Source organism: Squalius cephalus, assembly GCF_949319135.1.
Source record: "Squalius cephalus genome assembly, chromosome: 12".
NCBI lineage: Eukaryota > Metazoa > Chordata > Actinopteri > Cypriniformes > Leuciscidae > Squalius > Squalius cephalus.
In genome coordinates, this window is record NC_137133.1 from 34,012,951 (window position 1) to 34,030,524 (window position 17,574).

Below are 17,574 nucleotides of genomic sequence, written 5' to 3' on the forward strand. Positions count from 1 at the left end.
ATCATGCTCTGTTAATGAAAGATGACATTGATTAACCATTCACTACTGCAAGAGGCCTACATTTACATTCAGTCATTTAGAGGATGCTGTTATCCAAAGCCATTTACAAATGAAGAAACTCACAAGCGGTTTATCAAACAGGAGTCAATAATACTGCAATTTAGAGTTTCAAAAGTACATTTGTATGAAAGCAGTTTTCTAGATTGTTTAAATGCAGTGCCTGTTTTATTAGCAAGTGTACGTCTTTAGCCATTTCTTAAGGGCTGTGATGGTCTCTGCATGGGCATTATGTGATATTTTTTGTGAATATTACTATAAATAGGCTACTTTAATTTGTAGAAAGATTATTTGGTAACACTTTATTTTAATGGTCCCTTTTGAACATTCTGTTAACAATAAGTAACTTTGCAACTACATGTCAACTAACTCTCATTAGAGTATTAGCTTATATTAACTGCCATAGAACAAATTTACACTTAGTTTGCCATTTCAGTTTGTTGGTCAGTTTATATTGCTATTCATTTGTGACGCATTAGACACATTCATCAAAGTGAACGATAACAAAGCCTTATTGTTGTGTTGTAGGCTATTATTTAATGTGCTGTAAAATGCCATTTTGCTAAATTTGGTAATACTTTAAAAAAAACTGCATGTATCCATTTAATCTCTCGCCCTCTCACTAAAAATGGACCCTTTTCACATGTCCGGGTTTCTCAGAAGCGAAGTCGTCACTGACTTCTATAGCAGTGAATGAGAGGCTACATTAATTTGTGTGTGTGTGTGTGTGTTCCCATTTGCTATATATAGTATTTTCACAATTTTTAAAAAGAGGAAAAACATAGAGAGAGACTGCAGTCAGAAGAGAGAAAGATGTCAACTTTACCATTACTTCCACAGCCAGTCTTAGAAACGCCCTCACATCAGCGTAAACTATTTTTTTTGTAATTTAATGCAAAAGTAATATAATAGGCTACTAAGTATAGTGTCATACATTTACATCTACATTTAAAAAAATATTAGAATTTAAAAAACCTTTTGCTGGATGTACATGCTGATGACCGTTCAAACACGTCATCACAGTGTGTGGAAAGGGTCCTCACTCACGAGGGCGCGCAAAATGATTGACAGATAAAGCGCGTTTATGATTGGTTAAAGTTTTCTTATTGGCTAAAAGGGCGGGCCTCTGCCTGAGGCAGATTTGATATCTCAGGACACTTATTTCAGTGCTATCTCAGGTAGAGGAGCATGTGTTTGTTATTCCAAAATAATCGCTTACGGAACCTTTAAACTGCCCGATGAGACACTTTGCTTTTGATGTCCTCCTCGTCCACTGTGGACGCGTGTCATTGCCGTAGTAATCGCATATTTCCGTTTGTTTATCAGCGTGTTGTTTTGTCTTTTCCAAATAGTGACTGAAGTGGGGGTTATATTAAAAACGCCTCGATTTTTTCCACAGGCTGTGTCACGCTCAACGGGCTTTGACAAGCTCGCGCGCTGCTTATTATTCATGACGATCTCGAGCTGTTTCGGGATGTTGAATAGCCTATAATAATAATACACAGAGAGAGAAAAAACAGCTCAGGATCAAATGGGCCAATTCTCCACGCCTGACACCAACTGCCGCCGAACGGTCGGATCCTGCCAGCCGCTCCCGTGATAATGAGCGGGATTGGTTAAACAGTAAATTAATGAATAATGAAATATCCAGGTTGATCAGTTAGGCTCGCGCTGCCTGCGGTCATCCCGCCTCGAGCAGGAATTACGCGCGCCCGGCGCGTGTCTGGATAAACCATTTTTACAGTCCATTGCGTGACAGCGAGCACTGGGACCTGAAAGCTCAGACAAAGCTCTTCTTCCTCCTCTCATCCCGAAAAAATAAGATGATGAAAAATAGACAAAAAAACAACAACCTTTAGTCTTTAGGACGCAATAGGCCTAGTCTGTTCCACCTCAGATCCATTTTAGTGACCAAGTCAGGCCTGAGGTCTATCAAGCAATCGATATTTTATGTTTGGCATTGTATTCATGCCATTGTGTTTTACCTTACGTCTTTTGATCATGAAGGATAAAATGGATTTTTAATGACCGATTTTCAACTTAGCCTATATGGCTTCAACCAATCATGAATGTTTGGTTACAACTTTGGATAAAAGAGCTCAAAATTGTGTCAGCTGTTTGATACAATCAGGGAGCTTTCCTGTGGGCTATTGGTATTATAGCCCATTAGGCATTTTGCTGATGCACATTTTATTTTTTATGCTCTGGGAAAAACATCTACTGAATTTAGATGTGTAGGGCTATATGATTAAAAAACAGCTATTGTTTAAAGTCAATAAGTATTATTGAGTAGGCTATAAAAATCAGTGATATTAGATAGGCTATGGGTTTGGTCTTATGGGCTTTTGTTGTAGCCTATTGTTTTTTTTTCTTCTTCTTTTCTTTTAGAGGTAATGAGAACCGAGTTCGAGGGAAGGATGAAAGATCTCGGCTTGTGTTGTTTCAGGTCCCGTGGGTAAGAGGGAGGCTAGTCTTTTTTTCTGCTGAAGAGAAATCTCTGAATCTCGTCGAGATCCACGTCGCTCGCGGACATGCGGGTGCTGCACCTGGGTCACAATACTTCACGCATGACGAGTCACGCGACGGAACCCGCAGGCCACGCGCTCCTCCGCATTAAATACACCAGCGCGAGCTGATGCGCGCGGGGTCTGACCTGCGGCCGGGATATGAGTTCACTTTACTGCCACGACCGCGGACACACGCCTTCAAGGGATTGTTTTCGATCAATTTTGGCATTCTTTGCTTGCCTTAAAACGAGACAGGAAAATGCAGAATCAGAATTCTCATTTCCGATTTTTGTTGATTTCCGTTCTGCTGATTGCATTATAAGTCAGTGTTTTGATAATGAAAATATTACGAGATGTTTATATAATAATAATAATATTCACAATAATTTTAGCCTAAAGGTCTTTTAATGACCGATTTTTACGTTTTAATATATATATTTTTTTTTACAAATATCCCCTTCAATCTTCAGCTGATCCGTTTATGATTATAAACTACGCTTAAGGTCTAAAGTCATTCTGACCTAATATTTATTAATACAACTGACAGCACTGACATTTAATTGAATGCAGTTTATTTATTTCTCATAGTATTTACTCCCTTAGTTCTGTTAGTATATTAACAAAATAAATATCCAAGGAACAGTTTAAAGAAAACATTCAGGCATGCTTTGGGTGAAAACATGCATTTTGGAGGGTTATGATTAAATAATTTATTTTCTAAATTCTGTAGGCTAATTACTAATTATAAAAAAAACTGATATTGTTGTTTTTTCTGAAATAAAATAAAATAAAATAGCCTATCCTTTGCAAATCCAATGATCGACTTTGTCTAAAAATTTACTTTTATGCAAATAAAATGATTACTAATGATAGGGCTCCGTGATCATAGCATATTATTAATCTGATATTTAATAGTTATTATGGACGTATAGGCACTTTTTTTATTATTAAAACTACTTTAATAAACGTTTTTGAACTGTCACATAAACGTGGTCTATGCATGAAACAAGAACGGGGTTAACCAACCACACTGCAACAACTACAATAAAACACGTTTTATTCTTATTTCGAGGTAAATGAAAATCACCAGACAAGAACCAACTTCTAGCCTTCACCACATAACACCGTATCTATGAAACAAAAAATACAAGATGCTATCTAAAACAAGCGTTCACCCACGCACAGAGACAGTCACAGATAGACGACCCAGTCTATTCCTATGTACATACGCCCATTAAATTAAGCATAAATAAATATATACAAACATAAATAAAAGAGCCTTCCTCGCACAGTAAACCAAATATTAACTTTGACAGACAGGCTATAATCCAGCTTGCGGGACTGAGAAAGTGCGCGCCCACGCCGGTAGAGGTGAGCGCGTAAAAGCTGCGCGTGGCCGTGTCCCAGCACGCGCGGTCACCTGTCCCTTCCTCAGTTTTATGCAGACTCTTTTTAAGTCTGTTTTCGAAAGTCTTTTTTTGTTTGTTGACGCTGTCAACACCACGGTCAAAGCAAGCTTCCATTCAGATGATGTAGGGTTGTAAAACAAATAATCCATATTTAGGCCATAAAATGTGTTTTCTTTGTTGATTTAAGTCTGTGTAAATGTTAGTATACATTTAAAAAAATACATAAGCAACAGATGAAATGTCATTTGGTCAGCTAAGATGATTGCCATGTTAAAAGTAACCTGCTGAAAATGTCCTGGCTCCTCACGATTTTACAACCAAATGGCCAAGACAGACAGCACTAGCATGAGCAGTTTCAAATACAAAGAAATACAACCAAAAAATACAAAATTGCTCTCATGTTCATTTCTCTTTCTTGCATTTTTGTAGACAAGCTATTCTGAATATTGCCCGAGGTGTTTGAAAGACTATGTTAAATCTCAGAGTTTTGGTTTGTAATCTTTATATGAATAATCAGTCTGGGGACTTCATTTGTAATGAATTGCTGTGATTATAATGTATATGTGAATCTTTGTCATAGATCATACTATGGATGTAACATCAGTGATGGACTGTAACGTAACTAGCGTGATGCTTTATTGTATAGCACATTTACAGCCTCTTTTTGGCTAACACAATTTCATTGCAATAAATGCAATAAAATCTCCTAGATTTGAATAATTTGTCTCTCTTTCAAGCAATGGAGCAACTGTTTCACTTAACAACCACTTTAGTCTTTTACAGACAGATGTTTGTGTGAATTTGTGTTACTGTAGTCTTGGCGAAGGCTGAATGGAATGTATTTAATATTGCAGAACTGTGCACCAATAATTTTGTATAATAAGAATAATTAAATATAGTAGCTAAAAGTGTCTCCACCAATGTCCCAAGCAAACCTGTCCTCTCATGTGCTGGCCATTACACCGATGAACACTCAAATATTAGGTATCAGATTCATGAGCATGTGTGTAAAGGACAGCCTGCGTCTAACATCATGTCAAGTGTCAAACGTTTATACACAAAAACACACACTCACAAACACTCCTTGAATATGTTCACACTCGCACACCAATGAGATGAAGATGGTGAACGTGTCACGGCAGACTCGTGTCCTCCAGTCTCTTGTATCGTATCGTATCGTATCGTTCCTTTCGTTTTCCCGTGATCTCTTGTCCAATCTTCAACCCAGAATGTAAAACGCAATGTCATAAAACTAGAGTTTATAGAATCTCTGAACATCTCCAATGACTCTGCCTCCTTGATATCGTATTTCCACAGTTCATTTCCTGTGTTTTTCCTCTTTCTCTCCGCCTTTGGAGCCGGGTCCGTCTACAGATGTGTGTCGGTTGGAAGTGGGGTTGTTCAGGAACATCTTGTCGAGGCCTTTAAGGGCTTCAGTCAGGTAATTCTGTAAAGCCGTGAGGGCGGCGCAGATGGCTGGAGAACCAAACCCGTGCGTGATGAAGCTAAAGTGTGACAGGCAGCTCTGGATTCCTGGCTCCAGGATGGGCGAAGGCCGAGAGTTTCCTAATGGAGTGCGATCCTGAGCCAACAGATCCGTGAACTCCTTACACAACTGCCTGAGAAGAGAGGAAGAGAGACGATTCAAATCACAGACCATCCAGAGAAACAGCCAAAATTCATTTCTCTTTCTTGCGTTTCCATAGACGAGCTATTCTGAATATTCCCCGAGGAGTTGTAAAGAATGTGTGGTAACACTTTATTTTACAGTGTCCTTGTTACATAATGTTACATGTACTTACCATAGTAATAACAGTAAATTATGCATAATAACATGCAACTAACCCTCAACCAAACCCTAACCCTATAGTAAGTACATGTAGTTGCTTAATATTACTCAGTACTTATAGTTACACTGTAACAATGACACCTTAAAATAAAGTGTAACCGAATGTGTTAAAGCATAATCTGTTTATGAATAATCAGATAGATCATACGATGGATGTAACATCAGTTATGGACTGGACCGTAACTAGCATGACGCTTTGTTGTTGCACAGAAATTTGCACAAGAGAGACAATTTGTGTTTAATTACGAGGAAATCTTGCCGGAGATGGCGGCCAGAGAGTTTATTGAATACTATAAATGAAGAATTAGAGGCTAATTTGAAGTGAAATACACTTATGAGCAATAATTACTTCTCACAGTGGAAATAAATATAATGCTCCTTTCAACAATGCAATAATGCACTAAATTCATATGCTGTCTGATAACTTTTTAGTACTATACTGTTAAAATAAAGCTTCTTTATCGGCATTTATGGTTCCATGAAGAACTTTTAACATCCATGGAACTTTTCCATTCCACAAAAGGTTCTTCTATAGTGGACAATTTTCTTTGAATTATTAAAATGTTAAGGAAAAAAAAAAGGTTCTTTAGGGAACCAAAAATGGTTCTTCTGTGGGATCACTGTGAAACCCCCTTTTTTTGGAAGCGTTATTTTTAAGAGTGTATTGTGGGTATTGTTGTGTTTATTGTTGCTTGTCTCCTGTGGAGTGTCTGTTCAAGGTCACTAAACATTCTTATTTTGTTCACTCTAGAAGGAAAGGTTCTGTCATTTGTATTTTGTTTTAATTAATTTTTCAATAAAACAGCTCATAAACATTTTATCACTAGAAAAAATAAATGACCCATTAAACATGAAAGTGTTATGCAATCATTTCTCATCATATAGAAGGATATATTTTATATATTAATTATTGTTTCTAAGTGTACACTTAAAGTTTTTCTTAGCAAAGCCGTAGAAGTACCATTTATTTTTTGTTCCCCAAAGAACCTTTCAGTCAACGGTTCTTAAAGTCCGCGTGAACCGGAAGTTGCAAACGACTTTTCTCCAGTGTTGTGACGTTTTTCCCAGTGAAACGGAATATTGAACAGAGGGCAGGGTTTTACTCTAGCGCTCCTCCTCTCCATCTCTGCTCATAACAGACTAACGGTTTGAGGGGAGTGGTTAAGCGTTTCCCAACCCAAGCCGTCAAACCTACGTCATCAGAAAAAGACGCCATTCCAGACCGGAAGTAACTTTTCAGACTTTGATTAAAGATTACGACGGCAAACAAATTTTTTCTGTGTATTAACTTGCACGGATTAATTTTTTCACCACAAGACTAGTAATATGCGCTAACAAAGTAAATAGGGTCAATTTTGATTTCAGTTGGACTTTAAAATAATTGTTTTCTTAGTGAGAAGAACATTTAATAATCAAAAGAACCCTTTTATACTATAAAGAACCTTTTGTGGAATAGAAAGGTTCCATGGACGTTAAAGGTTCCCTAGGAACCACAGATGCCAGTAAAGAACCTTTATTTTTAAGAGTGTGAGGGAAAAGTTATAGCCAAATGCTCCTTTAAAGATTTTAATAATGCACTAAATTTCATTTATGCTGTCTGCCAGGTAAAACAATTTGTATGATATGTTCATTTTCTATTTGTATTGTAGAAAATATGTATTGTTGCTTGTCTCAGGTCAAGGTCACTACAGGAATTGCATTTCTTATTCTGAAATAATGTTGACTTAAAACGCCAATAAATGCACAACATTTTGCTAATGGGACAGTGTGGGGTCTAAACATGCTCTGCCTATAGCAAGAGTCATGGGTTTGAGGATCAATCACAGTTGCACTAGTATTAACTGTTTCCTATCCAATTCCTTCACCATCTACACAGCTGTGATCCAATCAGAGAATGCCATCACATTTTTCCTGGCACATCAAGCATGACAAATTCTTTATTCACATTTATCAGAACATATCAGAAGGTTTGTGCTTGATCTTCTGTATCAGTTAAGGAAAAGCGACCTGCTCGCTCATGGATTACAGTATACATTTTTAAAGAAATGAATTTAGGTCATAAGTTGAATTAAACAGTCAAATGGAACAGACGCCAACCCTGATTCTATTAAAAAGCCCACAACAGAAGCTGTCAACTTACTGCCATGGATATTCCTACTTATTTCTTTATATATAAATCTACATATTCTTTTAACTTTGTGTGAAATATTGATTATAAAGGAGAACCTCATACATAATATCAAAGCCACATTATAACTCTGAAAACCCTCATCCATAAATTACCAACACTGTGACTTTAGCATTTGGACATTTATGATGAAATAGATAGAATTAGAAAATAATTAATGAAAACTTTCAATATGTCAGACTCTCACTGATCAAACAGTAAAAAACGAGAGATTGCAAAAGCACTGTAAAATAAAAAAGATCAATAAGTTATGACAACATGTTTTTATATTGCTTTAACTCATCGAAAGAACTTTTTTTATGTTATACAAGATTCAACTATTTTTTAAATTCAGTTTATTGCAATTTAAGTTGAAATGACTTAAACATGCAAGTTGATTGTACTCACTTAATTTAAGGCAGCAAGCTAGCCATTTTTTTTTACTGTGTATCAGACCCATGTTTGTGTCTCAATGTCTCGTATAATCATGATGTGATTGTTTAAGACATTCTTAATTATCTTGAGTAATAGAAAACACTTAGGAAAACAGGTGCTCTGACAGGTTCAGTAGCTCTGTTGTGTCCCTGGGAATCATGGGTAAAATACCTATGTCTCATCCCCCAATCACATTGTGACCAAAAAGTCTCCAAAAATATTTCTGCAAAATATTTTTTTTCCCATTTTTTTTAACAAAAAGTGTAACATCTACTTTAAATGAAACTCCCCAGAGTTCATTGTCCATACGTGAGAAAAGAGATACAGAACTTTATATCATCAGAGCAAAGTCTGCATATTTCTGCTTCTGAGAGCAAAGCCCATAAATTAGAATAAAGCCATCAATTTAACTTCCAGTCTACTGGGAGAGTGTCTTTATCTGTCATTACAGCGGAATATGCCGTTCTCAGCGTGTTTCACTTCCTGAAAGAGGTAGTGCACTAAATATTCATGCCTTTCTTGCTTTGGGGAATCAAATAGGGAAAAAAATACAGGCAGAACTTTTAGCCATGCGCCCAGATGGCCTGACATACTAATGACCTTTCAACATTTGACCTCATGTCTGCTTACAGTTTAAATATGGATCTTGTGAGTATTGTGACCAAAGTATGATCCTATATTAATATTATCAGCAAGATCATTCATATTTTCTGCTCTTTAACACTTGCAGCGTTGAAGTCATTTAGCCTACAATTGATTCATTGTAAATATTTTGAAAAAATGCATGACAAAACATGAATGCATATTCAATTCTTATGGTTTTAACAGCACGTAGGCTACCCAAACGTACTTGTGTAATCTGTTCGTATTATAATAATAATGCATTGAGGTGTAACGTAAGAATCCGAGCGAACGATCACACTTCAATCTCTAAAAGGTCATTTGTGGCAAACAGTTCAAATGCCTCCAACTGGCAGTGTTGCAGAGCCCTGCTGCGGCATCTGCAGTTGTCTGGGCTTGTCAGATTTTGACCCACATTCGCTTTCACGTCTCAGAACCACAAACAGTCTTGTTGTCCAGTCGGGAGAGCGCAGCGCGCGAAGTGCCCGAGGCGCGTGCAGGGGCGGGGGCGCGGGCGCGGGCTGACTGACGGGACTTTGACAGACAGACTGTGAAAGGAAAGGCGAGGGAGGAGGGATGACCTTAGGCAAAACTTCAAGGGGAAAGCTGGCACTTTAAGACTTGAAACATTTCACTTAAATATAATGAGTTTCTAGCTCGGTGCCAGGCTAAGATGGATAAGAGACGCGTGTTTCTGCTGGGCCTGAACTGCCTCATTAGAAACCAGCTAAACGTGTCAAAACGCACCAGGCACTAAGCGGACAGCCATCAAAACGACACACTCCCCAGCAATCCGTGATGGATTCCGCATTCACCTCTAAATGTGGCTACACATTTGCTCAAGCGATTCCCAGCTTCCAGTGAAAGCAACGAATGCATAAATATCACTTAAGCATGCAACAAACACGTTGTGACACGTATACTACGTACTTTGTGGCGAGAAGCATGTTCTTCCTCGAGTGCAGTTCGTTTGGATCTGTGTGTTGTCTGTTCAGATATTCAGACACGGCCTTTGTAGGAAATTCAGTTTCACAAATGTAGCCAAAGTCCCGAGCCAAATGAACAGCTTCTCCTGGAAATGAAAAATAAATACAATATAGTAAAAGGGAATTACTGGGATACTGCACATTTTCGCATAAAATATATTTTATAGGCTACTAAATTACAGCCGTAGTAGCCTAGCTGCAATTGAACTCAACTGGAGGGAGATATTAACCAAATGAAAAATTGTGTTGCAGCATCAATAAGACAGTCACTCACAACAATAATTATATGAAATTAGCTATACTGGGTAAAATTTCATTTTAGTGCTTTTCCATTTGTTAGCTAACTATTTGCGCTGCATTAAGCAAAATAAGAAAAGCAGATTATAGAAACTCTCAAAGCAATAAAATTGCATTTTGCATCATGATCGTGGTTCATTCGTATGTCCAAATTTTCATTTAGGCTTAAATTGTAGCCTATACAATTATTCAAGATGCACGATTAAACAGATAAACTACAACGTTCCGATTTAAAAAAAGAAGTAGTTTTCCATTGGAATTGGTGATTATTTGATGAGGCTAAACTCCCAAACACATAGTAAAAAATCGAGGACATGAAGAAAAGAATCAGTGAACATGGGAATCAGAGTCAGATGTCCTGCTTTACCTTCTACTAGAGACGTCAGTAAAGTGACATTCGCTGCTTTGCGTCTCCCCGCGGGCAAATTCAAGCCGATTTTCTCCAGCTTTTCCCTCAGTGATCTGCCGCCATTTTTCGACTTCGCTCTGATCAGAAAATGAATAATTAGATATGTTTCATTACGGATTGACAGCATGAAAATGTAGGCTAATTCAAAACTAGATTTCTTATTGGCAGTAATAAAAAACAACAACTATTTATCTCTCTCAAAACAACAACAAAAACGCTAAGTCAGAAAATGCTAACAGTTTGAGTTTCTAATTGAATGTTTTTTGTCTTTAATGCATTGACCTCTACACTGCTTATGGGTTCTGGCGGATATGATGTTCTCACCTCCGCAAAACCCCGCCAAGCAGAGAAGCGTTCAGGCACTCTGGCGGAGAGAGGCGTCGTTGGACCTCGCCAACAGTGACTTTATATTTGGATGTGGAGCTGAGAAGCGACAGGCGTCCGGGAACCGAGCAGAAAACCTCGTTCGCGTTCACGGAGATCCCGCCGATCAGACCGTCTTTGTTCATCATCAGAGAAGCGACGCTCTTGTGAGGAACTGGAACTGTGCGAGAGAATCAAACAGAAAATTGAGCTATAGACCTAAACTCACATTTAGCCTAACTACTGCTGCTTTACACTAGCTGTGTACTTGCTTCACAAAATGACGATAAAACAAGAGGTGGTACTATTTTAAAACAATGTCTAGACTAGTTACAGACAGCCTGTGAGAATATTATGTAATGTAAAATCTTGGCACATGAAAGCGCCGTGAGCTCGAGCCCTCGGCTGGCCAGGGTCACCCCGCACGCGCCCGGAGCTGCCAGCGCGTGCTCCTGTTTTCATACGTTAATTCCACGTTCAATAGAAAGCAAGCCAGAATTGTCTAGAAATTCAAACAAGCGCGGAAAGCCTGCAGTTTATGGAGCATTTTTAATGGAGGTTTTAACGGTCATCAGCATCGTAAATCCTTTATTTAAAAAACAAACAAACAAACATTTATGTAGCCTACATTTATAACACTATATGTTGTTACATTACCTTTGCATCAAATAAAAAAAAATAGTTAAGGGTGTTTCTAATACAGCGCTGTGGGAGTTATTTTCCCTCTTTTGAAATGTAATTGTGTAAACACTATTATAGAGTTTTTCTTTTGTTTTTTGGGCAAATGGGAACACGAAAAATATATTTAATGTAGCTAGTCTCTCATTCACCACTACAAAAGTTTACCCAGCTATGACGACTTCCGCTTCTGAGAAACCCGGAAATGCGGAAAGGGTCAATTGTTATTATTCAATTAATGATGTTATCTTAGCATGTTGCCTATATAGCTATCATCAATGGTGTTATACTGAAAAGGAATGTGGATTATATGGTCCAGTTTGTGAGGTTAGCAATAATAGTAGGCTAGGCTATTCAATGTGATTGAGATTGGGTTTTTTCCCCCAATTCAGTCACACTTTCCTATCAGCTTTTGTTTCCACATTGGCATTTCAACACTACTACGCTCATTTGTTGTATTATCGATTGGTGATGGACACAAGCTAATAACATTAACCACTTATTTTTCACCCCCCCCCCCCCCCCCCCCAAAAAAAAAACACGCTGACCGTCAAAGGACGTCTACTAACTTAAGCGCTAATGGGGTAACGAGCGCGCGTGCCCGCGGAGATCTCTACAGGGGATAATAGAGAAAACGAGCTGTAAACGAGCTCACGAGATCTGTGCTCAGAAAACCATCCATCACAGCTCCCACTTAAAGGCCTTCTCTTCTGGGAGGCCCGTGTTCCGTTAACTAAATTACCGGCAAACGTCCCTCATAACGGACACATATTAACACGAGCCCAGGGAGTGTTGCTGGAGCTCTTATGACTGCATGAACGCCTTATCTCAGAGTAAATATGTCAAAACCTCCGTGGAGAAATTATGTCAACAAAGTGGTGCTGAAATGTCGATTTTACAGAGTCATGTTTCCGATTTTTGTCCAAGAAAAATTTAGATAGACATACATAAATCTGGAATTTGCTCTACTGTGTTAATAATAGGCCTATGAATAAAATCTGATAAGAACTTACGCCTTCAACGATGGTCACATTTATTTCTAAATACGTTGTAGTTCGTTCCTAACAGTAGCTAGCCTATGTGATTTTAAAATAATATTTAATGGCCTCCAATTCCACTTGGTTTGAATGGGCGTCCAAAGTTAAGATAATAGCCAGGTGACATCATTTGAATACCAGATGTGGTTCAGCGCATGCGTAAAGGGGTGTGCTAAGGTGTGTTCACCTGAAATGACTTTTTGCCCTAAATCCATAAAGCAGTGATTATTTATACCTGCTCGTTTTCCAAAACGGTGCTGTTGATAATTGAAAATATAAAAGTATCACATTAACGTAAATACTGACATAATTCTTCCAGCTATTTTCTCATTTACCTTTTTTAATGACCGACTGATCCAGGACGTTCATCCCGCCGTTTGCGTCCTCCAAAGCCTAAAAAGACATCATAATGTGAAAGCATTTAACGTTTGAACAAAAGCCACAACCAATAATAAAAAATCAGATAACTTCAGGACATCGACATTTTGTTTAGTTTAGAAAAATTAAAGTGAATTCGACCAGAGACATTGCCAAAAATAAATAATAAAAAAATACATTTCAGGAGCAAAAAAAAAAAACCCTCGGATCCAAATAGTTAACATTAGCAATTGAACTTTTGCTTTTAAAAAAAAAAAAGTAAAAAAAAAATATATATATATATATTTCCCACTGTTTTGTCCAGAAGTACAATTTTCCATTTAAGTTTTCTAAATGAGCTTCATTAATTGTCCTGCCTTCGTCAGGAAACGTAAACTAATCTAGATTTAATTGAAACAAAATAATACATTCTAAACAAAATCTCCCTTTGTCAAAAAAAAAAAAAAAAAAAAAAAAAAAAAAGGAAAGGATGTCAGTTTTATAATTATTTTGGGAAGAGAGTCAGACAGTCATTATCCAGTCAACTGAACGGGGACAGGCCTTGCTAAAAATGTATATTACCCAGAAACTTGTCAATTGACGAAATCAGACATGATGTGTGCAGAGAAATATTGATCAAAAAACAGATGGTTAGAAATGTGAACCTAGACGAAGCCTTAACAGATTTGCTGTTTGTAATGTTTTCATTCCATTGCAACAATTCTTTTCAGTTAACAAGTTTTCTTTCCTTAATCCTTTTAAATATTATTTATCACGTAAAAATAACCAATTAAAATGTGTTTACCACGACAGCAAATTATTGAATATCAAGCAAGCCTTTAGGGTATTTTAAATATTAAGCTCCACTACTGCTACTATAAGATAGTTTGGACTCATTTTATTAATAGGATATTGTTCAGGAAAGAATTCAATCTGTTCAAATATTTAGCTGTAACATGTCAACGAAAATGTCAACAGGTCAGAAAACAGCCTGAAAATATAGGCGACAGAATTGTCATAATAGAGCTGTACTGCAATTATTTAAAACAGTATGGAAAAAAACTAAACTAAATGAATTCGTTAAATAAAATTATTAACTCGTCTTAACTGCAAAAAAAAAAAATCCCAAATGATTTATTCCTCTGTGCAATTTCTACACTGTACAAAAAATATTGTTGGTTTAACTTAAAAAGTACTAAGTAACTTGGTTGCCTTAACATTTTAAGCATACATTGAAATTTAAAAACATTGCTTTAATCTACAGAAACACACAATATCATGTTATCTGAACCACATAAATTATCTAAATTGATTTGACAAAAGAAAAAATGTTGTGATAATAACAAAGAATGAAATTTTCTTTTTTACAGTGTGTCCTCAAAAAAGGATTGGTTGTCCAAGCCAAAAATCATAAATCATAACCAACCTGCACATCCTCCATGCCGTGCGCCAGGCCGTGAAGGGACAGCCCGTCTCCCATGCCCTCGAGCCCGTGATGTGCGGAGTGGAGCAGCACGTCCGGTCGGCGCACGGTCGAGTAGTCCCGCCGGGGGTCCAGACCCGAGAGCTGCGGTAAAGAGGCTCGAGGCTGCGGGAGTAAAGCTCCGCTCTCCGTGCCCACGTCCTGCCGCTGACGGGAGCCCCATGGGTGCTGCTGGGGCTGGTGGAGAGCGTTCAGAGAGTACGGGTCACTGACGTGCGAGTACGGATCCTGACTCTGGTGGTACGGCAGCGGCTGGTACGGAGGGGGAAAGTACGGTGGTTGGAAGTCCGAGGACGGTGTGTGTGAGAGCGGCGGAGCGCTGGAGTACGGACCCTGAGAGACCGAACCCAGCTGGGACAGTCTGGAACTGTGGCTCGGTACCCCATCATGGCGGTCCTTCAAACGGGAAGAGAATATAAACACGGTTACATGCGAATCTATGCAAACATTTGTTTTAATGTTCTATTTGAGGAATAAAATCAACTTTTTTTGGATGTCATTGGACCGGATCCAACAATAGCCTATCGAAAGGATATTTAGCAACATATGGGCGTCCGTAGCGATCCTATAAAGTAGCCTACATAAGCTTTTAAAATATTAATATTTTCCGACTGTAGGCTATATAACTCCTCAAAACATCACGAAAAAAAAAAATGGGGCAAAGTCATAATTAAACGGGTAACTATGTACTCGCAACATAATCAGTAGACTAAAAGCCACACGTCGCCTTTCCCACAGTGCGTTTTACAACGCAACAATGTTGGTGTTCTCAGACTCACCGTGGAGGAATACGTGTGCACTAACATCTGTGCGGAAAGCGCGAGCTCGCGGAGAGCAGAAGGACACGCGACAGCACGATACACGCTCGCCTGAAGAAACGCGCTCCTTTCTCAACTCCTCATGACCACACACGGAACAAAAACTTGTTTTTTCAGCTCAAATGTCTTCTCGTATGGGAACCCTGTTGCTCCAGGTCTCGGTTGTGCTGTTCCCGATCCAGAGTGCGCAGTGCTCCGTCCGTTCGCTCGCTACACCTCCTCAGAATAATTGTTATTCATGACTCCTCTAATATTGCGGGAATACTTAAAGCAGTGGAGAGCAGCGGAGCGTGAAGGCGCTGCTGCTGTAAGTGACGTTCATTCAGGAGGAGGAAACACTCGTGCTCTGTTTTATTCCCCTCTCTGTTTGAGGTCCGGTATGCACGGGTCTAGACCTCTTTCTTTTGCCATTGTTGTCTTTTCTGTTATTGTTGTGTGTGCAGAGTCCATTTATCTCCAGCCAGAACAAACGAATCTCCGGAATCAGCTGCTTTGAACAGGGCAGATGGACTGAGGCCTCGTTCACAAGCACTATATCCTCACAGACTTTAATATGCATTATAACCACTACATCAACTATAGCTATTCTGACACTTACCATCCCAAACTCACAATCGCAAATTCAGATTCCACCATTTTCCTTGAGTTTATAAAAAGAAGCCATGTCAGTTTACCTCTTGAAAAAAAAATCTTAATTCGGGGGAAACAGTCTTTATAGCCTACAACATTCACCATAACTAGCCAAATGATGCTCTTATTATTCCATACTCATTCCATACTAGTGTTTAAGCAGGCCCAGGTCTTTGACACACACTAAAACATTAACTTGACGGTAACAGCACTGCACTAATATGATAAAGCACTTTCGATGCATCATCGGGGTTTAGATCATAGGGTTTAACCAAAAAAAAAAATGGTTGAAGTAAAAAAACAAAACAGAAGCAGGTTTAAAAAATGTACTTTTTTCACCGGGTGACATTTTAAAGTCCCCCACTAATGGAGCCCCATTAAACAGCTCGTATAATGGTCGATTTCACGGACTGGGGTCGAAGTGTTTAATTACGCGCGTGACGGTGACTGTGAGAGAAAAGCCATGTGTGACTCTCTGGGTCGGCATCCCGCGAGGCTTTTCCAAAAACCACCACGAGTCTCTCCCACGAGCTCGAGACCATTCAGGGGAATCCACGGGACTCCCACGCGTGACTCTGCGTCCTCTCCTTTCTGGACGCGATTCTCTCTCTTATTAATACATCTATTGCACAGTCTCAAGAACATTTTTCAGTGCATAATTATTTTTTTCTTTTGTTTTATGCTAATGCTTAAATGCTTAAAATATCTAATTCAATGCATAAAAAAACAATACAAATGTGTAAAAGCGTCCCTCGATTTAAACACAAAAAACGCGGTTTTAACACATTTCTAAGGCTATCATTTACGGTAATAATGTCAAAAACTCTCCAGGAAACATATTAAAAATATTTTTAAAGTAACCTGCTAAAAGTTACTACACAATAAAATGGTAAAATGGATTCAAGAATTATAGAAAAGACCGAAGTAAAATATGACAAAATGATTTTATATTAATAAATGTATAGGCCTATCAATATCTTTTGTATATATATATATATATATTTATTTATTTTATTTTATTAAACCTTTATCATTTGATTTTCTTCATTATTGTAATAACCATCATAAACCCCATATAAAAAATAGACAAATATTTTAAGAAAAAATCAAATCAAATCACGACCAAATGCAGCGTAACTTTTGTCGTTATATAAATAAACCATACAGTGAAACAACACAGATGCGGATGCAGTTTGTAATATCTTCTCTTTACCTCGTATATATCTTCATACTTGACATTTTCCACCAGTTTCCACAGCATGTTCGCGCGCTGATCCCTGTATAACGAGTGCATTCATGTGAAGAGTGAAGATCTCAACTCTCTCTCTCCCTCTCTTTCTCTCTCTCACTCACTCAGTGAAAACGTAAAGCTCATAGAAAAATCACCGATTCCCTTTCAGTGTGTTCCTCTGCGTGTGTGCTCGTGCTGTAGCGCAGTTGATACAGTGAATGTCTAATGTTAAGTGTGTTG

The 17,574-nt window shown here is 38.2% G+C and overlaps 1 protein-coding gene across 2 annotated transcripts; it reads right to left on the minus strand.

The window, feature by feature from the left end:
• Positions 1 to 3,513: 3,513 nt before the first annotated feature.
• tfap2b (transcription factor AP-2 beta) lies at positions 3,514 to 17,550 on the minus strand. 2 transcript variants are annotated; one of them, XM_079887969.1, is made up of 7 exons: positions 17,317 to 17,550; positions 14,599 to 15,051; positions 13,151 to 13,208; positions 11,062 to 11,281; positions 10,696 to 10,814; positions 9,976 to 10,117; positions 3,514 to 5,592 (listed from the first exon to the last, which is right to left on the minus strand). In XM_079887969.1, the coding sequence occupies exons 1-7, from the start codon at positions 17,395 to 17,397 to the stop codon at positions 5,292 to 5,294; spliced, it is 1,374 nt and encodes a 457-aa protein (XP_079744095.1). In that variant the 5' UTR covers positions 17,398 to 17,550; the 3' UTR covers positions 3,514 to 5,291. The 2 variants fall into 2 exon arrangements, with proteins under 2 accessions (XP_079744095.1, XP_079744096.1); XM_079887970.1 differs by lacking the exon at positions 17,317 to 17,550 and adding an exon at positions 15,435 to 15,838 and having other exon boundaries at positions 3,606 to 5,592.
• Between the last annotated feature and the right edge of the window lie 24 nt (positions 17,551 to 17,574).

Excerpts from the sequence above, each read along its gene's own strand:
- tfap2b (XM_079887969.1), bottom strand. The coding sequence starts at position 17,397 with ATGCACTCGTTATACAGGGATCAGCGCGCGAACATGCTGTGGAAACTG. Across the intron at positions 15,052-17,316 it reads AGTATGAAGATATATACGAG|GACCGCCATGATGGGGTACC; the intron begins GTAAAGAGAAGA and ends TCCCGTTTGAAG. Across the intron at positions 5,593-9,975 it reads AACATGCTTCTCGCCACAAA|GCAGTTGTGTAAGGAGTTCA; the intron begins GTACGTAGTATA and ends CTCTCTTCTCAG.